This window comes from Pseudophryne corroboree, chromosome 1 (assembly GCF_028390025.1).
Source record: "Pseudophryne corroboree isolate aPseCor3 chromosome 1, aPseCor3.hap2, whole genome shotgun sequence".
Lineage (NCBI taxonomy): Eukaryota > Metazoa > Chordata > Amphibia > Anura > Myobatrachidae > Pseudophryne > Pseudophryne corroboree.
Window position 1 is genome coordinate 486,251,166 of NC_086444.1, and position 27,915 is coordinate 486,279,080.

At 46.1% G+C, this 27,915-nt stretch overlaps 1 protein-coding gene across 3 annotated transcripts in view; it reads left to right on the plus strand.

Annotated features, from left to right (window-relative positions):
* The window catches only part of FRMD3 (FERM domain containing 3), a 366,853-nt gene that overhangs the window by 148,461 nt on the left and 190,477 nt on the right, over window positions 1-27,915 (plus strand). The window contains exon 1 of one of the 3 annotated variants that reach the window (XM_063913807.1): window positions 9,996-10,122. The exons of the other annotated variants lie outside the window; for them this stretch is intronic. Within the exon in view, the coding sequence (XP_063769877.1) occupies window positions 10,096-10,122 (27 nt within the window). The 5' untranslated portion in view covers window positions 9,996-10,095. Of the gene's footprint in view, window positions 1-9,995; window positions 10,123-27,915 lie in introns of those variants that run through there. 3 annotated transcript variants of the gene reach the window in all.

Sequence of the window (27,915 nt, forward strand, 5' to 3'; positions counted from 1 at the left end):
GCTGGGCGGGAGGGGGCGGCACGGCAGCGTTTGGACGCCGTTTTGTGGGCGCGGTCCGGCCAACGCAGGGGTGGCTGGACCGTGCGGGGGCGGGCCGCAGCGCGTCACACGCAGCCGCTGCGAGCCAGGCAGCGAAGAGTAGCTCCCGGCCAGCACGCAAAATCTGCGCTGGCCGGGAGCTAATCCTGAAGTGCAAAAGCATCACCACTGTGCGATGCTTTTGCTCTTCTGCGATGGGGCAGGGACTGACATGCGGGGCGGGCTAGCCCTGTGCTGGGCGTCCCCCCGCATATCTGTGTTCCTGATCGTAGCTGTGCTAAATTTAGCACAGCTACGATCAAGTCGGAATCACCCCCTAAGCGGTCCTTATCTTTGTCCAGTCACTAACCTTCTGCCAGTGTGCTATGCCATGCCAGGCTTATGGAGGATAATATGTGACAGACAGCAACAGCACAGCCCTGATATAGGCAGTTGCCATTATGACATCACAGCATGACCTCACACACCCCACCAGGCCGACCAAGACTAGTTATTTATGGTTTGAGGACCTGTTGTCTTCTACATGACTGACCTAAGAGAAATGTGATTTAACTTCTTATTAAAGACTATTACATTCAGATCAGAATTTATTACTAGCGTTTGCCCGCGGCTTTGCTAGCGTGGATGTCTGTTATTGCTCAGCAGAACTAATTTTACAAGGACAGTAGTATCATCTCATTTTGTGATGCATATTTTATATTGTACACATTGATCACAACATTTCTTTGTAAACAATAGTTGCAGGGGTTTTTTCAGGGACTAACACAAAACGTCTATTTCTGTTGTATAATTTAAGTAGAGTCAAGTTCCACAGAAGTATGGAACACAAACTTTCAGTGCAGTGCTGTTCACCGGAAGTCCAGCTAAGTGAGCCTAAAAATTCCACTCATACTGTATAGTCATTTTTGGACTTGAGGAGCCTGCACACTGCACGCGCCAAGTGTCAAGCGTCTGTTTTTTTCTTTATTGCTCCTCTCCCTGATGTCAGATTGAGATCATACATACCTTATTCTCTTTCTAAGTCACTAAGGGGGTATCCAATTAGAGGTGAAACAACATTTTTCACGCTTTTTCCCAATGTTTCATCAATATTTTTTTACAGGCTATCCTATTAGATATTATATTATAGGATTATATTATAGGATATGATATCCTACCTTATTATGCATCCTCATTAGATAAACCACGCCTGCAGTTTTTTATCTGTCATATCCATTTTGCTATGGCCATGTGTTGGTAGAGAAGCCGGGGCCACTTGATTTGATTTGCTCCCCAGGCTAAAAGTTGCCAGCCAACCCCTGGTTTAAATATAAAGAATGTTCACTGCACGCTGACAAAATTCACCACCTCAGCACCTGGCACCTGATCAGCGGGAAGGTTCCTACCTTTTTATTATGGGTGGGTTTGCCAGGTCTGCAGTTCAATGCCTCGGCGTGTCTGCCTATCCATTGCGCGGGAACAAAATAAGGACAGGAAAAATAAATACAATAAAAATTGGAGCATGCATAGAAAAACATAATCCGTTAGGTGCTGCATCTGCTGCAGCATCTAGAAGCCCCTGTATCCCAATAAGCAGTAGTGGATTAATTGTGAGTAAATGGAAGCTGCGTCATACCACCCAAGCACTGCCTTAACAAGTCCAGTCCTCAAAACTCAGTAACAGAGCAAAGACACTTGTGAAGGGACCCACAGAGAGGCCAACTATCGCTACGAAGGAGCTACAGAGCTCTATGTCTGAGACTGGAGTGAAGGGGCACCAGTCGGCAATATCAAGGACTATGCATACAACTGGCCTGTATGGGAGGGTGCCTAGAAAAAAGCCATTACTGAAGAAAAACTACATCAAAGCATGTCTGAAGTTTAGCGGAAAACATCTGAGTGACCCAGCTAAAATGTGGAATGAGGTTTTGTGTTCAGGAGAGATAAAAATTCAGATTATGGCTCCAATTCAAAATGATATGTGTGGTGCAGATCTAACACTGCCCATTTCTCAGCAAACACTAATCCAATTGCTATGTGTGATGCAGACCTAACACTGGCCATTTCACAGCAAACACTAATCCAGTTGAGAATCCTTGGCACGTTTTGACTATTGCAGTCCACAAGTATCATTCTTCCAACCTTTGGCAGTTGCAGAGTCTGGGTTGCCCAATCCAAAATTCAAATAAGGGAGCCTCACCAACTGCCATGAGTACTGGCCGGCGATGTCTGGCAGCATTTGGGAATGGCAGTTGGTGTGGCGCTCCTATTTGAATTTTGGACTGTGCTGCAGCCCCACCTCTGGAGCCACCACTGATACCAACCTAAACAACCTTAAGCAAATCTGCAAGGAAGAATGGGCACAGATGTCTCCCAAACAGTGTGCATACCTGATAAAAACGTACCTGCAACTAACTTATATTTGTTATTGCAGCAAAAATAATTGCCAAGGTTCAAGTATTTATGCTAGCAGCATTTAAAAAAAAATGCAAAGAATGAATTACGAGTTTGCAGATGTACTTTAAAAGTCTACTTTGTAAGTGTCATTTGTAATACATACAAATCTGTTGACTTTAGGGGGTTGAATACATTTTGTAGCCATGGTATATAAAAAATAGCAAACCAATAGGCACTGGGGGTAATTCCAAGTTGATCGCAGCAGGAAATTTTTTAGCAGTTGGGCAAAACCATGGAGGTCATTCCGAGTTGTTCGCTCTGTAAATTTTTTCGCATCGCAGCGATTTTCCGCTTAGTGCGCATGCACAATGTACGCACTGCGACTGCGCCAAGTAAATTTGCTATGCAGTTAGGAATTTTACTCACGGTTTTTTCTTCGTTCTGGTGATCGTAATGTGATTGACAGGAAGTGGGTGTTTCTGGGCGGAAACAGGCCGTTTTATGGGTGTGTGCGAAAAAACGCTACCGTTTCTGGGAAAAACGCGGGAGTGGCTGGAGAAACGGAGGAGTGTCTGGGCGAACGCTGGGTGTGTTTGTGACGTCAAACCAGGAACGACAAGCACTGAACTGATCGCAGATGCCGAGTAAGTCTCGAGCTACTCAGAAACTGCACAGAGAAGTCTTTTCGCAATACAGGTTGAGTATCCCATATCCAAATATTCCGAAATACGGAATATTCCGAAATACGGACTTTTTTGAGTGAGAGTGAGATAGTGAAATCTTTGTTTTTTGATGGCTCAATGTACAAAAACTTTGTTTAATACACAAAGTTATTAATAATATTGCATTAAATGACCTTCAGGCTGTGTAAATAAGGTGTATATGAAACATAAATGAATTGTGTGAATGTAGACACACTTTGTTTAATGCACAAAGTTATAAAAAATATTGGCTAAAATGACCTTCAGGCTGTGTGTATAAGGTGTATATGTAACATAAATGCATTCTGTGCTTAGATTTAGGTCCCATCACTATGATATCTAATTATGGTATGCAATTATTCCAAAATACGGAAAAATCCAATATCCAAAATACCTCTGGTCCCAAGCGTTTTGGATAAGGGATACTCAACCTGTATTGCTAATCTTTCGTTCGCAATTTTAAGAAGCTAAGATTCACTCCCAGTAGGCGGCGGCTTAGCGTGTGCAATGCTGCTAAAAGCAGCTTGCGAGCGAACAACTCGGAATGACCCCCCATGTGCACTGCAGGGGGGGGGGGCAGATATAACATTTGCAGAGAGAGTTAGATATGGGTGGGTTATTTTGTTTCTGTGCAGGGTAAATACTGGCTGCTTTATTTTTACACTGCAATTTAGATTGCAGATTGAACACACCCCACCCAAATCTAACTCTCTCTGCACATGTTATATCTGTCCCCCCTGCAGTACACATGGTTTTGCCCAACTGCTAAAAAAATTCCTGCTGCGATCAACTTGGAATTACCCCCATTGTGTATTATTAAAAATGTTATCTTGAATAGTGTTATTCTGTATTTAAAGTCATTTGTGCTTTAACCATTAAGTAATTTAAATTAATTTTTCTTCTAAAAATATGTTGCAAACAAGTTGTTGATCAGTTGCCTAAGTTGTAACTCTGTCAGGACTTACGCTGTTGGTATTGCAGACTTATGTCCTTGGTGTTATGTTATTTTCATCTAAATAGGCAACATCAGCACATGCACTAGCTTGTGTGATTCTCTCGAGACTGCAGAAACAAGTGTTAGTCACAGGTGTTCTAAAGCTTTATTATTACAATGACACTTGATATTTTCACTTGCCTCCCAACAAACAATACAACAGTCAGTATTTCCCAGCAAGTAACACTTATAGAATGCGATTAACACAATAGCAACTAATGTCTGGATGAAAAAATATGTGTGTTTTTTTTTAGATAATCTGTTAATTTTTTCCCCTCTTTTTAAAGATAATACACAGGTTTTTTAAAGTCTGTCTGGAAAAGTAGTAGAGGCATTATCCACTTTTTCATTTTGGATGACTATTACCATGGCATTCAGATAATGGGGGTTCCAATGCCGATAACCCTAATTCTGGTTTTCCCTGTAACCTTATGTGAAGACCTAACAAAAAGGAATTAGGTGGAGCGCCTGTGTCAGTTTTGAACAAATTACTATTCTTTTAAAGAAAACAATTGAGCCCACGTTCGCTTAACTCGAGGGGCTGTATACACCCCTATAACTAGATAATAAATAGAAAACAGGGAAAGAAGAGATAAGCGCTCATGGGTTCACATAAATGTCTAATAAACATATACAGAGCCGGTCATTATATTCAAAAATGTATTATTACTAAAAATAACATTGGTAGTTATTGTGTATTAAAATAGTTAAATGCACCTTATATAATAAATATTTAATTGCTGGCCAGCAGTTTTATTGAAGCAATAATTGGGGATTCAGCTTCCCTCTATGAGGAGTAGTGAACTTCAGAAGCTGCGCTGTTAAACTGTCAGCGTTGGAAACTTAGTAACAATCAGTATAGTAACTGTTGCACGTAAAGAGTGTAGAAATGTAGCGGCTGTGGAAAGCGTTTAGAAATATCCAGTTACCTCCTTTCAAGATACAGCGGTGTGGTCCTGCCCCCAGTGCCGAGCGTCCTCGGCAATAGTTGGTTAGTCCACGGGGGTTGCCTTATCTTTTCACCAATGGGAAGCCTGCCAGTGCATGTACTTTGGGCTCACTGGGATTGGTGGACTGCAACCCTGCGGTCCCTAGGTAAAATCCACCACTGGTCATCCATTGGTCAAGATGCAGAAGTTTGCACATGCAGAAGAGAGGTTGGTATGAGATGTTTATAGCAGAGAATGGAGGGGGCACTATTAGGCTTAGTTATAAGGAGCGTTGTTGAGCGTTCCATCATGGTGGCGAAGCGTATTTCCAGGCATATTGTCAAGTAATGTAATAAAAAGACACACACACACAAAATTGGCACATTATAAAAACAGTACTAATGTACCCACCCTCTCATGATTAAATAAGCCATAAAGAAATATGTTAGAGGGATAAGGGGTGGGTTTTTTATACATAGGGATGGTTCTAAAGTGGTAAGTGGTTGGGCTTTGATGAGACTTTAACACTTCTTACACATAACTGAGTGTATTGACTGGACTGCAGTAGTTCTTGATGGGAAGGAGCTTATTTTGTCCCAATATCACATGTCTAAATGATTTCTAGATATGTTTACAAGTAATATATAATTATATATCCTTTAAGGCAGAGTTTCCTAAACTCCGCCACTACAGTCCAGGTCATGAGTCCAGATGGTTAAATCAAATTCACAGAGGTGCTAATTAAGTCACCTTTGCTCAAACACAGATATCCTTTAAACCTGGACTGTAATGGCAGAGTTTGGGGAAATCTGCTTTAAGGGTTGCAGTCCTATATTTTCTGTTTTGCATGGAAGATATCTGCTTCATCTTTGCTTGTATCCACCTACATTATCTGTTAATACCAAGTCTTCTAATAGTACATTCCATAGGTTTACTGCACTTTTATAGAGAACTCTTTACTACTTAAATAGTTTGGTGTGAACTACAAGAAGTGGTCTTGTGGCCTCTCTAGACTCCTGTGGCTGAGATGTTAATCTGAACTGAACATGATGCAATCAGGTGGGACGTGGTGGTTAGCATTGTTAGTGACCAGTGAAGTTGCAATGCTTTCAATTCTGCCAGGGGCATAATTTATGTGGAGTTTGTATGGTCGACTGCGTTTGCGTGATTGGAGAAATTATCTAAATATTTATGGTAATATTGTGGTGCTATACGATTAAATATTAATACTGTAGCAGAAGGTTTATTTAAAAAAAATTAGGTTAGGGAACATTGTTTATGAAAATAACATAAAAACAGCCTGTAAGAGTGCTTAAGTTTGAGTGAAGAACTTTTGGTAGTAGTGTTCCAATTTATGGTTTTCCTTAGACATAACCCTATTGGGCTTTTTGTGCTTCCTTCAGTTTTTAAAGAATTTAGAGAATGCATCCAATGTGATACTAATTAGCCAGTGGAAAGTAGACTGAGTTCTCAGTTGAATTCACTACATCTCAGCTCCATAATAGTCTTTGAAGCATGAATTTTCTGAAAATGAATAATTCAAATATAATTTCTAATCTTTTATTAAACAGAAATTATTGAAGGGCAAAAAGGAAAAGATCGTTGCTTTCTTTTCCATAAGCTTTAATTCTAAAAGCTTTCTTCTTTTTTTTAGCTACATTTGATAAAGCTATTACAGCTTCTTCCTGTGAATTAAGTCATTCTGATGAGCTTTAATATATAATAGAAGTGCTAAGTTTATTGGAACATGTATTCCTAGTTTCAAGCTTATTGCCCCTTGTCCAGTCTTTGCTTAGGTCATTATTTGGTTGAACACAGCAGGACACAATTGCTCAGCCAGGTATCATATAGTTTGATCTACACATACAATGAAATTGACTTGGTGAAGTTGGTACATAGACAAGATATAGCTTTAAAGTTTTGAAAACAAAAGGTACAATAAATATAAATAAAATAATTGCACTTTAATGAGCAAGAGTAGAGGCAGGTGGGTGGGTGGGTAAGACCCAAAATAATTGAGAGTCAGGGAGCTTGCTGATGAGCCCCACTGCGACAGGGAAGAAATTATTCATGTGGCGTGAGGTTTTGGTCTTGATAGACCAAAACCTTCTTCCAGGTGACAATAAAGGTTATAACTGGAGTGGGTAGGGTTGGCAATTATCTTACTTGCTCTCTTCCCTGTCCTGGAGTAGTATAGGTCCAGGAGAGATGACAGGTCACAGCCAGTGACCTTCTTGGCTGACCATATGATCTGCTGCAGTCTGGCTTTGGCCTTTGCAGTGGAGGCAGTGAACCAGATGGTGATCGATGAGCTGAAGATGGACTAAATGATGGCCGTGTAGAACTGGACCATCAATTTCTATGGAAGGTTACATTTCTTCAGCTGCCTCAGGAAGGACATCCTCTGCTTATCCTTCTTAACAATAGAGACGATGTTCTCCTCCCACTTGAGGTCCCTGGATATTGTAGTCCACAGGAATCTGAATGATTCCACAGTCATTCCATTCCAGAGTTAACTGAACCAGCATGCTCTCCAAATGCAGATTCCATCTATGCCAGTTTAAACTGAAGTTAAAATGGAATCTGCTCAGTCAAATTAGTAATGCCTGTCAGGTGCTTCAAGGGAGGTGTTGTTCTGAAAACCCCCCACAAAAACTGATTTTCCCCAGCATACCAACTTTACCAAGAGGCATTAGCAGTAAGATTTGAAAAACTACATGGTAGTAGATAATTCAGAGATCTTAGTTACATATGTTTGCAAAGATATAGTAACTCTCCAAGCCAAACGTCAATGCTTCTCTGATACTGGACGTCCCTACACTGCATGATAACAGTACGTGCTATGGGCCATATAAAAAAAAGAAAGAAAAGAAAACTAGTCTTGCAGCTTAATTAATTAAAATTAGCTTAGAGGGGGTATCATGGCAAGACAACCTGTCCTGTCTGATAACAACTTAAAAACACTGAAAACCTCACGCTTGCCATTAACAACAAAACACTGTGGCGACTACTGTAAGATGGGGTGTGTTAGAAAAGGGAAAGCAGTCAGGATCTCGGCTGTCGGCAACCCGGCAGTCAGAATACAGACGCCGGGATCCGAACACTTGTCTGAATGTCGACACCGGCATTCAGAAAGGGAGCTATATCCCGGCTCCTGAATCCCAACAACCGGGATCCCGAACGAGGACACACCGCGGCGCTGCAGAGGTAAGCCGCCGTGGTGTGTGTGTTAGGTATAGGCTGCATCCCGGGGGGTTTAGGTTAGGCTGTGTCCCGGGAGGTTAGGGATAAGCTTCAGGGAGAGGGGGTTAGAGTTAGGCACCCCCCTTGGAGGGTTAGGTTTAGGCAGCGGGGATGAGGGTATTGGTTTAAGCACCTCCGGTAAGGGGGTTAGGGTTAGGCACAAAGGGGGGGAGGTTAGGGTTAGGCTGCGGGTATGGAGGGTTAGGGGGGTGGGGAGAGGGTAGAACACCCTTTACTCCCCTTATCAGTATTTTAAACTCCGGGATCCCGGCGTCTGTATTTCGACCGCCGGGATCCCATACGCCGGGATCTCATACTGATCCATACAAAAGAATATACTATCTAATTCAGCTTGAAATAACAATGTAATCTAGTTGTTTTACATTGTTGTACCCACTTTTCTGTAATATCCAGGTGACTGGGAATCAGTGAGAGACCTCCCGGACTCCCACGAGAGAGCACATTTAAGTGCCAGTTGGTGGTGATGTGCTATGGTAATACAAATCACTTCATCAAGCACCCCCAAAGTCAGAGAACACTGATTGACAGAAGCGTTATGCAAATCACATCATCATACTTCTTGCCTTTGCACTTGAAATGCAGATGTAATTATAAAGTCACACCAACCCCTTTCAAGGCCTCTTCTCTGCATTTTCCTGAAGATATTTAGGCAAGGATGCTGCATTGTATTGTTGATGTACTCTTCTAGGTTCCAAAACTCAGTACAATGTACTCGTATAGAAAGTTGTAATTCTCATATTTGTAATAGTATTTTATAATCTACGGGAGTATAATGAATGGTTCTTTGACTTTTTAGCTCAAAATTGTCAATATGACACAATGAAGTTTATTTACTAACGTTGCTCAAAGGTGCAAATCTGCTCTAAACCACAGCAGCTTCTGACAATATAATTGATTTTTCCATCACATTGCCTTCAGTTATTTTCTCTTGGGTCTAAAATAATAATAAATTCTTATTCCCTGCTTCTTTATTTTGCTGCCCCTTCAGGTTTCTCTTAAGATTGCTATGTGTGTCTTGTAAAACACTGAATTGCTTATATTAACGTAAGCTAATGTGCAGCCTGAGAGGAAGCCACTGTGTAGATGGCTGGACAGCAGTCACTTTCTGAAAATGATGCATCACAGTGTAAAATATGCAGTGGGTGTTTGTACATTCCTCAGCAGTAGAGTTACATGTTTTGCATTTGATAGAGCCTGTTTATTAATGTAATTAATGTATTTTCGCAGCATGCCATGTTGGCTCTCGTACAGCACACACAGATTGGTATGCAAGTAGGCTTTCTAATAGGTTGTGGGCAGCAAAGAGGACATTGTACATTGTGTGCAGAATACAAATGCTGGCCTGAAACTTTCTGTGTTTATTTTGCTGCTTATGACGCTCACTCAGTGGATATCATGAAGGGATTTCCCAAAGATGTTTCTTTAGCATGGCTACTGATCAAAGAATGAACTAGCGTCGGTGCGGTCGGTGCACTGCACTGGTGCCCGCCGCGGTGAAGGGGCCCACAGCCTTGTTATGGCTGTGCTGCGGGACATAGCAAAGAAGGAAGCATGGATACGGTCTGGAGCCAGCGAGGAAGAAGAGTGATGAGATCATTCATCACCCCTCAACTCGGCGTCGCACCGTTGCGTCTGTCACAAGTTTCTGTTGTGTCTGCGATGGCCAAAGACTGCATGCTGGGAGAAGGGAGGAGGGAGAGTCACGGGAGCTCTGTATATTCTGACTCTGTAGACGTCAGCAGCTGTCGTGAAGAGACTTATCGAGCGTCAGCCAAAGATTGTCAGCCAGGCTATGCAAAATATGTTGTGGAAAAAACATGTAAATATCAGCATGAGTGTGTGTTTTGCTATACTGTATGTGTGTGTGTGTGTGTGTGTGTGGCATTACAGTGTGGCGGAACGTGTATAAGGAAAATTACTGTGTTGCATAACATGTATAAGGAGCTCTTCTGTGTGGAGTAATGTGTATAAGGAGCACTACTGTGTGGCGGAACGTGTATAAGGAAAATTACTGTGTGGCATAACATGTATAAGGAGCTCTTCTGTGTGGAGTAATGTATATAAGCAGCACTACTGTGTGGCGGAATGTGTATAAGGAAAATTACTGTGTGGCATAACATGTATAAGGAGCTCTTCTGTGTGGAGTAATGTGTATAAGGAGCACTACTGTGTGGCAGAACGTGTATAAGGAAAATTACTGTGTTGCATAACATGTATAAGGAGCTCTTCTGTGTGGAGTAATGTGTATAAGGAGCACTACTGTGTGGCGGAACGTGTATAAGGAAAATTACTGTGTGGCATAACATGTATAAGGCGCTCTTCTGTGTGGAGTAATGTGTATAAGGAGCACTACTGTGTGGCGGAACGTGTATAAGGAAAATTACTGTGTGGCATAACATGTATAAGGAGCTCTTCTGTGTGGAGTAATGTATATAAGCAGCACTACTGTGTGGCGAAACGTGTATAAGGAAAATTACTGTGTGGCATAACATGTATAAGGAGCTCTTCTGTGTGGAGTAATGTGTATAAGGAGCACTACTGTGTGGCGGAACGTGTATAAGGAAAATTACTGTGTTGCATAACATGTATAAGGAGCTCTTCTGTGTGGAGTAATGTGTATAAGGAGCACTACTGTGTGGCGGAACGTGTATAAGGAAAATTACTGTGTGGCATAACATGTATAAGGAGCTCTTCTGTGTGGAGTAATGTGTATAAGGAGCACTACTGTGTGGCGAAACGTGTATAAGGAAAATTACTGTTTGGCATAACATGTATAAGGAGCTCTTCTGTGTGGAGTAATGTATATAAGGAGCACTACTGTGTGGCGGAACGTGTATAAGGAAAATTACTGTGTGGCATAACATGTATAAGGAGCTCTTCTGTGTGGAGTAATGTGTATAAGGAGCACTACTGTGTGGCAGAACGTGTATAAGGAAAATGACTGTGTTGCATAACATGTATAAGGAGCTCTTCTGTGTGGAGTAATGTGTATAAGGAGCACTACTGTGTGGCGGAACGTGTATAAGGAAAATTACTGTTTGGCATAACATGTATAAGGAGCTCTTCTGTGTGGAGTAATGTATATAAGGAGCACTACTGTGTGGCGGAATGTGTATAAGGAAAATTACTGTGTGGCATAACATGTATGAGGAGCTCTTCTGTGTGGAGTAATGTATATAAGGAGCACTACTGTTATGCACACCAGTGCCTGCAGGAAAGTACTGGTGTCAGAACTGTTATGCACTCCAGTGTCTGCAGGAATGTACTGGTGTTTGAACTGTTATGCAAAACAAATGGACTCACAGACAAACTGGGGAATATGACATAACGTACACAGAAGGTGATAGGGTAACAAAATACACACAAAGTGAACAGAGAAGCCCAGAGGCTAAGGAACTGGGTATCTCCCTTGTATTAGAACTGCTCAGATGTAAAAAGCAAGATGTTGTGTTTTAATACGTAGAGAACCTGAAATGCTGTTGCTAAGGGCAACAGCAAAACCCTAAAGGGTTACCAACGGGTGTGGCAGTAAACTCCTTGGTCAGAGATGGAATGATAGACACAAGGAGAGTCTCCACAATCCTATTTCTCACTTGCAGTGCACAGGTTTTAGCTTACTGCCACTAAACTGACCCCTGACACCTAGCACAGTGAGACAGGATTAGACAGGCAAGTCTTAGAATACAGCCGCAAACTTGCTAGGTTCACAGAGTAGTAACAGAACCCCAGCAAGCTAAACGACTGACTCCAGTCTTACTGCTAGGTCTGGATTGGCAGAGTGTAATACCAAATCCCCAGGCCTATTTGCAGTAAGCAACAAACAAATACAAAGCTACACAGTACTGGCTAACTTTCATGAACTGACTAACCAACAAAGATTCAGCAGCATCTGCTTACCCTGAAAAGAGGCCTTATAAAGCAGGTGCTGTCCACGCCCCACTCAGACCTCACAGACTGTGAGCACAAAAACCAGCACCGGATCCCCTGCCGTGCACAGAGCCTATAACCACTGCACAGCAAAAGACCCGAACCGGAGTATCAGCTGCGCTCAGGTTACTCCACTAGCACTTGTCTCCCGGTTGCCATGACGACGTGGCAGCACAGGGCAGGAGACCCTAACAGTACCCCCCCTCTGACGAGGGGTCAAAGAACCCCTACCACCGGGTTTATCGGGGAACTGCGAGAAGAAAGAGCGTATCAGTCTGGGGGCATGAAGATCACAACTGCGCACCCACGACCGCTCCTCCGGGCCATACCCCTTCCAGTGCACCAAAAATGACAGCCGACCCCGAACCACCTTGGAGTCAAGAATCCTTTCAACAACAAACTCCCTCTGGCCACGTATCAGAAGAGGGGAAGGTCTTCCACTGGAAGAAGGATTACTAATCGCCCGTTTTAAAAGGGAACAATGAAATGTTTTATTGATACCCAAAGAACGGGGCAGATCTAACTGAAATGCCACCGGATTGATAACCCTGGTGATCTTATAAGGGCCGATGAACCGGGGCCCTAACTTATGAGATAGCTGTCTCAACTTCAAATTCTTGGTAGACAACCAGACGAAGTCTCCTAATTTGAAGCTGCAGGGTCTTTTCCGCTTATCAAAAACCCTTTTGGTCACTAATGACACAGACACAAGGGCTTTCTTCACTTTCCGCCAAATACCTCTAAGGACCGAAACCACAGAGGAACCACCAGGCGTGGAGTCCAGGGGGTCAAAAGAATTGGCCTTAGGATGATGCCCATACACACAAAGGAAGGGAGAGATCCCTGTAGCAGAGTGAGCCGCGTTGTTATAGGCAAACTCCGCCATGGACAGATGAGCAACCCAGTCAGTCTGACACTTGGAGACATAACACCTGAGGAACTGCTCCAAGGACTGGTTCACCCTTTCAGTCTGCCCATTAGACTGCGGATGGTAGCCTGACGACAAGCTGACAGAAATCTGGAGATCGGAACAAAATGCCCTCCAGAATTTGGCCACAAACTGGGATCCGCGGTCAGAGACCACATCAAGTGGCAACCCGTGGAGACGCACAACATGCAGCATAAATAATTCAGACAGGCGTCTGGCTGATGGCAGCCCAACCAGTGGAACGAAGTGCGCCATCTTCGAAAACCTGTCAACGACAACCCAGATGGCTGTCATCCCCGAGGATTTGGGCAAGTCCACCACAAAATCCATTGAAATGTGGGTCCATGGCTTAGATGGGATAGAGAGTGGATGTAATGGGCCAACAGGAACCCCTCTAGGAGTCTTATTTCGGGCACAGATGTCACATGCCCGAACCCACTGATCCACATCCTTAGCCACCGAGGGCCACCACACCGCCCTAGATAGCAACTCCCGAGTTCTGGCAATACCCGGGTGACCTGCCGACTTCTTGGCATGGAATTCCAGGAACACTCGCTGTCTTAACCTAGGAGGCACAAACAAAAGACCTACCGGAAGGTCTGGAGGAGCCTGCTCCTGTGCTCTAAGGACTAATGATAAGAGGTCCTGGGTAATGCCCACTTTAATACATGATGGGGAAACAATGGGCAACGGCTCCTCGGTGGTCTCCTGGATTGGAGCAAAACTCCGCGAGAGCGCATCAGCCTTGATGTTTTTTGACCCAGGGCGATATGTTATCAAAAAATTAAAGCGAGCAAAAAACAAAGCCCATCGTGCCTGCCTGGCATTGAGACGCTTCGCTGACTCTAAATATGCCAGATTCTTATGGTCAGTGAGAATTGAGACCACAAACTTAGCCCCCTCAAGCCAGTGTCTCCACTCCTCCAGTGCATCCTTAATAGCCAACAATTCCCGGTTACCCACGTCATAATTCATCTCGGCAGGCGAAAATTTACGGGAAAAGTAAGCACAGGGATGAAGGCGATTATCAGACACTCCCATCTGAGAAAGCACTGCCCCAATACCCATCTCAGAGGCATCCACCTCCACCACAAAAGGACGCTCTGGATCTGGGTGTCGCAGCACCTTGGCCGAAACAAATGCCCTTTTGAGACGGGCAAAAGCCGCTTTAGCCTCACAAGACCAGTGAGCAACATCCGCCCCTTTCTTAGTGAGTGCCACCAAGGGCGCCACTATAGACGAAAATCCAGCGATAAATCGTCTATAAAAATTCGCAAAGCCCAGGAAACGCTGAAGCGCCTTCAAACTAGTGGGCTGCACCCAATCCAGGACTGCCTGTACCTTGGAACCCTCCATTTGGAAACCTTCTGGGGAGATAATATATCCTAGAAATGCGATTTGCTGAACTTCAAATTCGCACTTCTCCAGCTTCGCCCCAAGCCGGTGGTCTCTGAGTTTCTGGAGGACTAAGCGTACATGCTTCCGATGTTCCTCCAGGGAATGGGAGAAGATTAGGATGTCATCTAAGTATACAACTAAGAATCTATCCAAATATTCCCTGAGCACATCATTCACGAAATCCTGGAAGACTGCCGGGGCATTACAGAGCCCAAAAGGCATCACCAAATATTCATAATGCCCTGAGTGGGTATTAAAGGCAGTCTTCCATTCATCCCCCTCTCTTATTCGGATTAGATTGTACGCACCGCGTAGGTCAATCTTAGAAAAAATGGTGGCAGTACGAAGCTGGTCAAACAAGACCGAAATGAGAGGCAGTGGGTATGAGTTTTTAATCGTGATACGGTTCAATTCCCTGAAGTCGATGCAGGGTCGCAACGAACCGTCCTTTTTACCCACGAAGAAGAACCCCGACCCAACTGGAGACTGTGAAGGTCTGATAAATCCCTTAGCCAAGTTCTCCTGAATGTACTCTGCCATAGCCTGAGTCTCAGGACGTGACAGGGAGTACAACCTGCTCTTGGGAAGCTTAGCATTTGGCAACAAATCAATGGCACAGTCATAGGGGCGATGGGGAGGTAGTACCTCTGCAACTTTTATGGAGAACACGTCCGCAAAATCTGCATAACACCCTGGCAATCCTGGCAAACTTAGCTGCGAGAGCCTGACTGGAAGGCTCAAGCAACTCCTGAAACAATCAGTACCCCAACTAAGAATCTCCCCAGAGACCCAGTCAAATTGAGGATTGTGGGCCCTTAACCAGGGTAACCCCAACACCAATGGGGCAAAAGTACAGACAGTCACATAAAAGGACAATTTTTCAGAGTGTGTGGCTCCAATAAACAAAGAAATCTGGCTAGTGCAAGAGGTAATTTTACCTTGGGATAATGGTTCCCCGTTTAACCCACAAATCTCAATTTCCGATGCCAAGGGTACTAAGGGAACAGAGTGTTTCAGGGCGAATTGGCGGTCCATAAAAACCCCGTCGGCCCCACTGTCCACAAAGGCCTCAGTCTTGACAGTTTGACCGAGGATCTTCAAGGTCACCGGAATGATAAAAGTCTTCTTGGGAAATTCTGACTTCTGGCCTGACAGGATATTTCCCATCACCCTCAGGCCCTGAAGTTTTCCGGCTTTTCTGGGCATGATACTACCACATGACCTTTATTCCCACAGTACAAACACAACCCCTGCTGTCTCCTCCGCGTCTTCTCACGCGAGGAGAGGCGGGTAGCCCCAATCTGCATAGGCTCCTCAGAAAATTCCTCAGAGTCTGAGGTTCCCTTGGGAAGGAAGGAAATCTCAGTCTCCCTTTCAAGCCTACGCTCTCTCAGCCGTCTATCCACCCGGATGGATAACTGCATGAGCTGATCCAAGCTATCAGGCAAGGGATATTGTACCAGTTGGTCCTTTATCTGGTTAGAAAGACCTCTTCGGTACTGGTGTCTCAGGGCTGGGTCATTCCACTGGGTATCATGGGCCAACCTCCGAAACTCCGTACAGTAAACCTCAACTGGCCTTCGCCCTTGCTTAAGGATCGAAATCTGAGCCTCGGCTGAGGCCGTCTTGTCAGGGTCATCATACAACATGCCCAGTGCCGTAAAAAAAGCATCAACACTTTTAAGCGACGGACAGTCAGGCTGCAACCCATATGCCCAGACCTGTGGGTCTCCTTGTAGCAAGGAAATCACTATGCCCACCCGCTGAATCTCCGTCCCAGAAGACTGAGGCCTAAGCCGGAAGTATAGCTTGCAGCTCTCCTTGAAACAAAAGAACTGCGAGCGATCTCCAGAAAAACGATCCGGGAGATTTACTTTCGGCTCCTTAACCCCTGCAGGTGCTGCTGCTGCGGGAGATCCGTCAGCAGCCTGGGAGGTGTGCATTTTAATGGACAAATCATTAAATTGTCGAGTCAGGACCTGCACCTGATCGACCACCTGTTGCAACGTATTTTGAGGGGTATGCTCCATATTCCCACAAAATTTCAACAGGAGTATTAGGCTGCTGAATATGTTATGCACACCAGTGCCTGCAGGAAAGTACTGGTGTCAGAACTGTTATGCACTCCAGTGTCTGCAGGAATGTACTGGTGTTTGAACTGTTATGCAAACAAATGGACTCACAGACAAACTGGGGAATATGACATAACGTACACAGAAGGTGATAGGGTAACAAAATACACACAAAGTGAACAGAGAAGCCCAGAGGCTAAGGAACTGGGTATCTCCCTTGTATTAGAACTGCTCAGATGTAAAAAGCAAGATGTTGTGTTTTAATACGTAGAGAACCTGAAATGCTGTTGCTAAGGGCAACAGCAAAACCCTAAAGGGTTACCAACGGGTGTGGCAGTAAACTCCTTGGTCAGAGATGGAATGATAGACACAAGGAGAGTCTCCACAATCCTATTTCTCACTTGCAGTGCACAGGTTTTAGCTTACTGCCACTAAACTGACCCCTGACACCTAGCACAGTGAGACAGGATTAGACAGGCAAGTCTTAGAATACAGCCGCAAACTTGCTAGGTTCACAGAGTAGTAACAGAACCCCAGCAAGCTAAACGACTGACTCCAGTCTTACTGCTAGGTCTGGATTGGCAGAGTGTAATACCAAATCCCCAGGCCTATTTGCAGTAAGCAACAAACAAATACAAAGCTACACAGTACTGGCTAACTTTCATGAACTGACTAACCAACAAAGATTCAGCAGCATCTGCTTACCCTGAAAAGAGGCCTTATAAAGCAGGTGCTGTCCACGCCCCACTCAGACCTCACAGACTGTGAGCACAAAAACCAGCACCGGATCCCCTGCCGTGCACAGAGCCTATAACCACTGCACAGCAAAAGACCCGAACCGGAGTATCAGCTGCGCTCAGGTTACTCCACTAGCACTTGTCTCCCGGTTGCCATGACGACGTGGCAGCACAGGGCAGGAGACCCTAACAACTACTGTGTGGCGGAACGTGTATAAGGAAAATTACTGTGTGGCATAACATGTATAAGGAGCTCTTCTGTGTGGAGTAATGTATATAAGGAGCACTACTGTGTGGCGGAACGTGTATAAGAAGCTCTTCTGTGTGGAGTAAAATGTATAAGGAGTATTACCGTGTGGTGTAACGTGTATAAGGAGCCCTACTGTGTGGCAGAACATGGAACATGTATAAGGGGCACTACTTTGTTGCGGAACATGTATAAGGAGCACTACTGTGTGGCGGAACGTGTATAAGAGGAGCACTACTGTGTGGCGGAACATGTATAAGGAGCACTACTGTGTGGCGGAACGTGTATAAGGAGCACTACTGTGTGGCGTAACGTGTATAAGGAGTATTACTGTGTGGTGTAACGTGTTTAAGGAGCACTGTGCAGACAGTGAACAGCAGACTTGATAAGCTTTGCAGTGGAATTTACAGATCACTGTATCCTATTTTTAAGTGAACCATGAGGCATTTATGACTGATTTGTCATTGGTAGTAAAAGATAAAGGGGGTTATTCAGACCTGATGGTGATGTGCGAATTCGCAAGCCGCACGATTATCGATTGACTGCGCTTGCGTACGGATCATAGTACGCATGCGTGAGGCCAAACAGCAAAAAAATCCAGCAACTTTTTTGAACGCTTGCCGTACGCAAGTTGATTGACATTTGGGGGTGGTAACTGGCCATTTTCTGGGCGTGTCAGGAAAAACGCAGGCGTGGCCAAGCGTTTTCAGTGAGGGTGTGTGACGTCAGCTCCGGGCCCGATCCAACCTGATTCTACCGTACTGTAGGAGTAGGTCATGGGCTACGCACAGACTGGAAAAATCATTTGAAGGTGAGTTGCAAATGGACTTGCAGCTGTTCGGCGATCGCAGAGATTTTCGCAAGCCATATGCAGACTTGCTCGGTGCAGGTTTTCACTCTGTCTGCAAATTTGCAGAGGAGCGATCAGGTCTGAATAACCACCAAAATTCTGTGAACTGGATGGCAATCACGGTACCCCTTCTCACACATCAGTTCTCGCCTACAATGTTCATAAATTTATCTGAAGCCAGCTACTGCTGCATGCCTGACTCTGGTGTACATATACATACTTGTCACACATTGTGCCATGTAGACATATAGAAACATTTACACATAAGAAAGAAGGACATTTGTACAGAGCTTTGTACAGTGTGGGCTTAAGCTGTATTAGAAAAGTGCAATTGTAAACATTTGCAAAGTTGATTTTTTTAGGATGAGTGCAGCTCTGCACGATGTGCCCAGGGTTTGTCAGATGCACCTACAACTGTTTTTAAGAGACTTGTTTTGTTAGTGAGATATACAGTATTTTTACATAGGTTCGAAAAACATCTGAAAAACTATGTAGGCCAGGGAATAAATCTTACTAAAATATGCTTGCAAAATTCTATCATATATACAGGAGCAATGAAGATGCACCTACAGTATAAGCTTCAGCTGTGCATGTGCAATCAGCTGTCATCATCATCATCAGCAGCAGCTGCGTGTATTTATGCCAGTGCCTCAGACAATTGATAAGCCTTTGATAGGTAAATATGTAGGCCTGCATTAGACCATTCCATCCGTTCCCCCATACTGTCTATCCAATCACATACGGCTGCAGGTATCAAGCAAATCTTTGTATGTGCACGGCCTGTTTTCTGGATATGTGCAGAACCAATATGTGCATGTTTCCACTTCTCTGAATCTAGTGTTGAAAAAGGAAGATGTTGTACCCATATAATCAGGAGCGAAACAAGAGAGGCGGAGGCCCGTGTGCAGTCTCCATCTAGACCCTCTCCTCTCTAGCCAGCAGAACAACAGACTCTGGGCACTAGGAGACCCTAGCGCTTTCCCAGGGTCTAGTGCGCTTGCGCAGGCCTCCGGGAAAATGGCGCAGTGGGCGTTTTGCACATGCTCAGTAGGAAAATCAGTGGGAAAATGGCTGTCTCGTAATTTCCCCGGAGGCCCGCACATGCGCATTAGGTTTCTGCAGCACTACTACTACCAATGCAAGACTCTGGAGGGTAAGTATTGGAAAAAAATGTATGCAGGATGTGTGCCCCCCTGGACCCCGCACACACTGCACCCATTATAGATACGCTAGTGCTTATAATCATACCTATCTTTGCACTTACATAGCACTTCTTAGGGGCATTTTTATTAAATTAAAATGGATGGTTTCCCTCCCCAAAATGTAGGCATCCGAAGAGTGTATGTAGGTGCCACTGTAACACACTTTGGAGATATCTGCTGTTCTCCCATATCTGATCACAATAGCAGCCTCTTTGCATTGGAGCATGGCGCCGGTAGCTAACAGACTTCAATTTATTGGTGGGATTATTATCAGCTTTTCTCTGACGTCCTAGTGGATGCTGGGGACTCCGTAAGGACCATGGGGAATAGCGGCTCCGCAGGAGACTGGGCACAACTAAGAAAGATTTAGGACTACCTGGTGTACACTGGCTCCTCACACTATGACCCTCCTCCAGACCTCAGTTAGAATCTTGTGCCCGGCAAAGCTGGATGCACACTAGGGGCTCTCCTGAGCTCCTAGAGAGAAAGTATATTTTAGGTTTTTTTATTTTACAGTGAGATCTGCTGGCAACAGACTCACTGCAGCGAGGGACTAAGGGGAGAAGAAGCGAACCTACCTAACTGGTGGTAGCTTGGGCTTCTTAGGCTACTGGACACCATTAGCTCCAGAGGGATCGACCGCATGGAACCGGCCATTGATGTTCGGTCCCTGAGCCGCGGCACCGGCCCCCTTACAGAGCCAGAAGCAAGAAGAGTCCGGAAAATCGGCGGCAAAAGACATCAGTCTTCACCAAGGTAGCGCACAGCACTGCAGCTGTGCGCCATTGCTCCTCATACACACTTCACACTCCGGTCACTGAGGGTGTAGGGCGCTGGGGGGGGGGGGGGGGCGCCCTGAGCAGCAATAAAAACACCTTGGCTGGCAAATATATCACAATATATAGCCCCAGAGGCTATATATGTGATAAATACCCCTGCCAGAATCCATTAAAAAGCGGGAGAAAAGTCCGCCGAAAAAGGGGCGGAGCTATCTCCCTCAGCACACTGGCGCCATTTCTCCCTCACAGCTCCGCTGGAAGGAAGCTCCCTGGCTCTCCCCTGCAGTCTACACTACAGAAAGGGTGAAAAAGAGAGGGGGGGCACTAAATTTAGGCGCAATATACATATAGCAGCTATAAGGGGATATAATTTAGTTAATCCCTGTATTATATAGCGCTCTGGTGTGTGCTGGCATACTCTCTCTCCCCAAAGGGCTTTGTGGGGTCCTGTCTTCTGTCAGAGCATTCCCTGTGTGTGTGCGGTGTGTCGGTACGGCTGTGTCGACATGTTTGATGAGGAGGCTTATGTGGAGGAGGAGCAGGTGCCTATAAATGTGTTGTCACCCCCTGCGGGGCAGACACCTGAGTGGATGGACTTGTGGAAGGAATTACGTGAAAGTGTCGACTCCTTACATAAAAAATTTGACGACATGCCAAATGCGGGACAGCTGGCTTCTCAGCTCGTGCCTGCCCAGACGTCTCAAAGGCCATCAGGGGCTCTAAAACGCCCGCTACCTCAGATGGCAGACACAGATGTCGACACGGATACTGATACCAGTGTCGACGACGAAGAGACTAATGTAATGTCAAATAGGGCCACTCGTTATATGATTGAGGTAATGAAAAATGTTTCTCTGACGTCCTAAGTGGATGCTGGGACTCCGTAAGGACCATGGGGATTAGCGGCTCCGCAGGAGACTGGGCACAACTAAAGAAAGCTTTAGGACTACCTGGTGTGCACTGGCTCCTCCCACTAAGACCCTCCTCCAGACCTCAGTTAGATTCTTGTGCCCGGCAGAGCTGGATGCACACTAGGGGCTCTCCTGAGCTCCTAGAAAGAAAGTATATTTTAGGTTTTTTATTTTACAGTGAGATCTGCTGGCAACAGACTCACTGCAGCGAGGGACTAAGGGGAGAAGAAGCAAACCTACCTAACTGGTGGTAGTTTGGGCTTTTTAGGCTACTGGACACCATTAGCTCCAGAGGGATCGACCGCATGGAACCGGCCATTGATGTTCGGTCCCGGAGCCGCGCCGCCGGCCCCCTTACAGAGCCAGAAGCAAGAAGTGTTCCGGAAAATCGGCGGCAGAAGACTTTAGTCTTCACCAAGGTAGCGCACAGCACTGCAGCTGTGCGCCATTGCTCCTCATGCACACCTCACACTCCGGTCACTGATGGGTGCAGGGCGCTGGGGGGGGGGCGCCCTGAGCAGCAATATAAACACCTTGCCTGGCAAAATCATCACAATATATAGCCCCAGAGGCTATATATGTGATAAATACCCCTGCCAGAATCCATAAAAAAGCTGGAGAAAAGTCCGCGAAAAAGGGGCGGAGCTATCTCCCTCAGCACACTGGCGCCATTTTCTCTTCACAGTGCAGCTGGAAGACAGCTCCCCAGGCTCTCCCCTGTAGTTTTCAGGCTCAAAGGGTTAAAAAGAGAGGGGGGGCACTAAATTTAGGCGCAATATTGTTTATACAAGCAGCTATTGGGGGAAAAATCACTCAGTTATAGTGTTAATCCCTGCATTATATAGCGCTCTGGTGTGTGCTGGCATACTCTCTGTCTCCCCAAAGGACTTTGTGGGGTCCTGTCCTCAGTCAGAGCATTCCCTGTGTGTGTGCTGTGTGTCGGTACGGCTGTGTCGACATGTGGGATGAGGAAGGTAACGTGGAGGTGGAGAAGATGCCGATAAATGGGATGTCGCCCCCTGTGGGGCCGACACCAGAGTGGATGGATAGGTGGAAGGTATTAACCGACAATGTCAACTCCTTACATAGAAGGCTGGATGACGTAAAACAGCTGTGGGACAGCCGGCTTCTCAGCCCGCGCCTGCCCAGGCGTCTCAAAGGCCATCAGGGGCACAAAAAAGCGCCCGTTACCTCAGATGGCAGACACAGATGTCGACACGGAGTCTGACTCCAGTGTCGACGAGGTTGAGACATATACACAATCCACTAGGAACATTCGTTACATGATCTCGGCAATGAAAAATGTGTTACGCATTTCTGACATGAACCCAAGTACCACATAAAAGGGGTTTTATTTTTGGGGAGAAAAAGCAGCCAGTGTTTTGTTCCCCCATCAGATGAATGAATGAAGTGTGTAAAGTAGCGTGGGTTCCCCCGATAAGAAACTGGTAATTTCTAAAAAGTTACTGATGGCGTACCCTTTCCCGCCAGAGGATAGGTCACGTTGGGAGATATCCCTTAGGGTGGATAAGACGCTCACACGTTTGTCAAAAAAGGTGGCACTGCCGTCTTAGGATACGGCCACCTTGAAGGAGCCTGCTGATAAAAAGCAGGAGGCTATCCTGAAGTCTGTATATACACACTCAGGTTATATACTGAGACCTGCAATTGCCTCAGCATAAATAGTGCTGCTGCAGCGTGGTCTGATACCCAGTCAGATAATATTAATACTCTAAGACAGGGATAATAGTTTGCTAACGTAGAGCATATTAGAGACGTCGTCTTAGATATAAAGGATGCACAGAGGGATATTTGCCGGCTGGCATCCAGAATTAATGCAATGTCCATTCTGCCAGGAGGGTATTAGAAACCCGGCAGTGGACAGGTGATGCTGCCTATAAAAGGCACATGGAGATTCTGCCTTGTAAGGGTGAGGAATTGTTTGGGGATGGTCTCTGGGACCTCGTATCCACAGCAACAGCTGGGAAGAAAATTTTTTACCTCAGGTTTCCTCAGAGCCTAAGAAAGCACTGTAATTTCAGGTACAGTCCTTTCGGCTTCAGAAAAGCAAGCGGGTCAAAGGCGCTTCCTTTCTGCACAGAGACAAGGGAAGAAGGAAAAAGCTGCACCAGCAGCCAGTTCCCAGGATCAAAAATCTTCCCCCGCTTCCTCTGAATCCACCGCATGACGTTGGGGCTCCACAGGTGGAGACAGGTGCGGTAGGGGCGCATCTCGGGAACTTCAGGGACCAGTGGGCTTGCCCACAGGTGGATCCCTAGGTTCTGCAAATAGTATCACAGGGATACAGGCTGGAGTTCGAGGTGACTCCCCCTCGCCGTTACCTCACATCAGCCTTGCCTGCTGCCCTCGGAGAAAGGTAGTACTGGCGGCAATTCACAAGCTGTACTTCCAGCAGGTGAAATCAAGGTACCCCTCCTTCAACAAGGCCGGGGTTACTATTCCAAAATGTTGTGGTACCGAAACCAGACGGTTCGGTGAGACCCATTCTAAAATTGAAAGCCTTGAACACTTATATACGAAGGTTCAAGTTCAAAATGGAATCGCTCAGGGCGATTATTGCAAGCCTGGAGAATTTCATGGTATCACTGGACATCAAGGATGCTTACCTGCATGTCCCTATTTACCCTCTTCACCAGGAGTACCTCAAAATTGTGGTACAGGATTGTCATTACCAATTCCAGACGTTGCCGTTGGTCTGCCCCCGGCACCGAGGTATTTACCAAGGTAATGGCCGAAATAATTATCCCGTACTTGGACGATCTCCTTATAAAGGCGAGGTCCAGGGAGCAGTTGTTCGGCGGAGTAGCACTATCTCGGGAAGTGCTACAACAGCACGGCTGGATTCTGAATATTCCAAAGTCGCAGCTGGTTCCTACGACGCGTCTACTGTTCCTGGGTATGGTTCTGGACACAGAACAGGATAAAAAGGGTTTCTCCCGGAGGAGAAGTCCAAGGAGTTGTCGTCTCTAGACAGAGACCTCCTAATACGTATACAGGTGTCGGTGCATCAATGCACGCGAGCCCTGGGAAGGATGGTAGCTTCTTACGAAAAAATTCCATTCGCCAGGTCCCATGCAAGGATTTTCCAGTGGGATCTGTTGGACAAGTGGTCCGGGTCGCATATTCAGATGCATCGGCGGATAGCCCTGTCTCCAAGGGCCAGGGTGTCGCTGTTGTGGTGGCTGCAGAGTGCTCATCTTCTAGGGGGCCGCAGATTCGGCATACAGGACTGGGTCCTGGTGACCACGGATGCCAGCCTTCGAGGCTAGGGGGCAGTCACACAGGGAAGAAACTTCCAAGGCTATGGAAAAGTCAGGAGACTTCCCTACACATAAATATTCTGGAACTAAGGGCCATTTACAATGCCCTAAGTCAGGCTAGACCCCTGCTTCAACACTTGCCGGTGCTGATCCAGTCAGACAACATCACGGCGGTCGCTCATGTAAACCGACAGGGCAGCACAAGAAGCAGGATGGCGATGGCAGAAGCCACAAGGATTCTCCGATGGGCGGAAAATCATGTGTTAGCACTGTCAGCAGTGTTCATTCCCGGAGTGGACAACTGAGAAGCAGACTTTCTCAGAAGACACGACCTCCACCCGGGAGAGTGGGGACTTCATCCAGAAGTTTTCCAAATGATTGTACACCGTTGGGAAAGGCCACAGGTGGACATAATGGCGTCCCTCCTCAACAAAAAGCTACAAAGATATTGCGCCAGGTCAAGGGACCCTCAGGCGATAGCTGTGGACGCTCTGGTAACACCGTGGGTGTACCAGTCGGTGTAGGTGTTCCCTTCTCTGCCTCTCTTACCCAGGGTAATGAGAATAATAAGAAGGAGAGGAGTAAGAACTATACTCATTGTTCCGGGTTGGCCAAGAAGAGCTTGGTAACCAGAACTCCAAGAAATGATCTCAGAGGACCCATGGCCTCTGCCGCTTAGACAGGACCTGCTGCAGCAGGGGGCCTGTCTGTTCCAAGACGTACCGCGGCTGCGTTTGACGGCATGGCGGTTGAACGCCGGATCCTGAAGGAAAAGGGCATTCCGGAGGAAGTTATCCCTACGCTATTTAAAGCTAGGAAAGAAGTGAACGCAAACCATTATCACCGCATATGGTGGAAATATGTTGCGTGCTGTGAGGCCAGGAAGGCCCCAAAGGAGAAATTTCAGCTAGGTCGATTTCTGCACTTCCTACAGTCAGAGGTGACTATGGGCCTAAAATTGGGTTCCATGAAGGTCCAGATTTCGGCTCTATCGATTTTCTTCCAAAATAGAACTGGCTTCACTGCCTGAAGTTCGGACTTTTGTTAAGGGAGTGCTGCATAGTCAGCCCCCGTTTGTGCCTCAAGTGGCACCGTGGGATCTCAACGTGGTGTTGGATTTCCTGAAGTCGCATTGGGTTGAGCCACTTAAATCCGTGGAGCTACAATACCTCACGTGGAAAGTGGTCATGCTGTGGGCCGTGGCGTCGGCCAGGCGTGTATCAGAATTGGCAGCTTTGTCATACAAAAGCCCTTATCTGTATTTTATATGGATAAGGCGGAATTGAGGACTCGTTCCCAATTCCTTCCTAAGGTGGTATCAGTTTTTCATGTGAACCAACCTATTGTGGTGCCTGTGGCTACTTGGGACTTGGAGGATTCCAAGTTACTGGACGTAGTCAGGGCCCTGAAAAGTATATGTTTCCAGGACGGCTGGAGTCAGGAAAACTGACTCGCTATTTATCCTGTATGCACCCAACAAGCTGGGTGCTCCTGCTTCTAAGCAGACTATTGCTCGCTGGATCTGTAGCACGATTCAACTTGCACATGCTGCGGCTGGACTGCCGCACCCTAAATCTGTAAAAGCCCATTCCACGAGGAAAGTGGGCTCTTCTTGGGCGGCTGCCCGAGGGGTCTCGGCTTTACAACTTTGCCGAGCTGTTACTTGGTCGGGTTCAAACATTTTTGCAACAGTCTACAAGTTTGATACCCTGGCTGAGGAGGACCTAGAGTTTGCTCATTCGGTGCTGCAGAGTCATCCGCACTCTCCCGCCCGTTTGGGAGCTTTGGTATAATCCCCATGGTCCTTACGGAGTCCCAGCATCCACTTAGGACGTCAGAGAAAATAAGATTTTACTCACCGGTAAATCTATTTCTCGTAGTCCGTAGTGGATACTGGGCGCCCATCCCAAGTGCGGATTGTCTGCAATACTTGTTTATAGTTATTGCCTAACTAAAGGGTTATTGTTGAGCCATCTGTTGAGAGGCTCAGTTATATTTCATACTGTTAACTGGGTATAGTATCACGAGTTATACGGTGTGATTGGTGTGGCTGGTATGAGTCTTACCCGGGATTCAAAATATTTCCTATTTGTGTCAGCTCTTCCGGGCACAGTATCCTAACTAAGGTCTGGAGGAGGGTCTTAGTGGGAGGAGCCAGTGCACACCAGGTAGTCCTAAAGCTTTCTTTAGTTGTGCCCAGTCTCCTGCGGAGCCGCTAATCCCCATGGTCCTTACGGAGTCCCAGCATCCACTACGGACTACGAGAAATAGATTTACCGGTGAGTAAAATCTTATTTTTACACATTTCTGATGTGACCCCAGGTACCACAAAAAAGGGTATTATGTTTGGTGAGAAAAAACTACCAGTAGTTTTTCCCCCTTCTGAAGAATTAAATGAAGTGTGTGAAGTAGCATGGGCTTCCCCCGATAAAAAATTGGTAATTTCTAAAAAGTTACTAATGGCGTACCCTTTCCCGCCAGAGGATAGGTCACGTTGGGAAACACCCCCTAGGATGGATAAAGCGCTTACACGCTTATCAAAAAAGGTGGCACTACCGTCTCCGTATACGGCCGCCCTAAAGGAACCTGCTGATAGAAAGCAGGAGGCTCTCCTGAAGGCTATATATACGCACACTGGTATTATACTGAGACCAGCTATTGCTTCAGCATGGATGTGCAGTGCTGCAGCTGCGTGGTCGGATTCCCTGTCAGAAAACATTGACACCCTAGACAGGGACACTATATTGCTAAACATAGAGCATATTAAAGACGCTGTCTTATACATGAGAGATGCACAGAGGGATATTTGCCGGCTGGCATCTAAAATAAGTGCACTGTCCATTTCTGTCAGGAGAGGGTTATGGACTCGGCAGTGGACAGGTGATGCAGATTCTAAAAGGCACATGGAAGTTTTGCCTTATAAGGGTGAGGAGTTGTTCGGGGATGGTCTTTCGGACCTAGTTTCCACAGCAACAGCTGGGAAGTCAGCATTTTTACCACATGTCCCCTCACAACCAAAGAAAGCACCGTATTATCAGGTACAGTCCTTTCGTCCCCAAAAGAACAAGCGGGGTAGAGGCGCGTCCTTTCTGCCCAGAGGCAGAGGTAGGGGAAAAAAGCTGCAGCATACAGCCAGTTCCCAGGAACAAAAGTCCTCCCCAGCTTCTTCTGCTAAGTCCGCCGCATGACGCTGGGGCTCAACAGGCGGAGCCAGGTACGGTGGGGGCCCGTCTCAAAATCTTCAGCAATCAGTGGGCTCGCTCACAAGTAGATCCCTGGA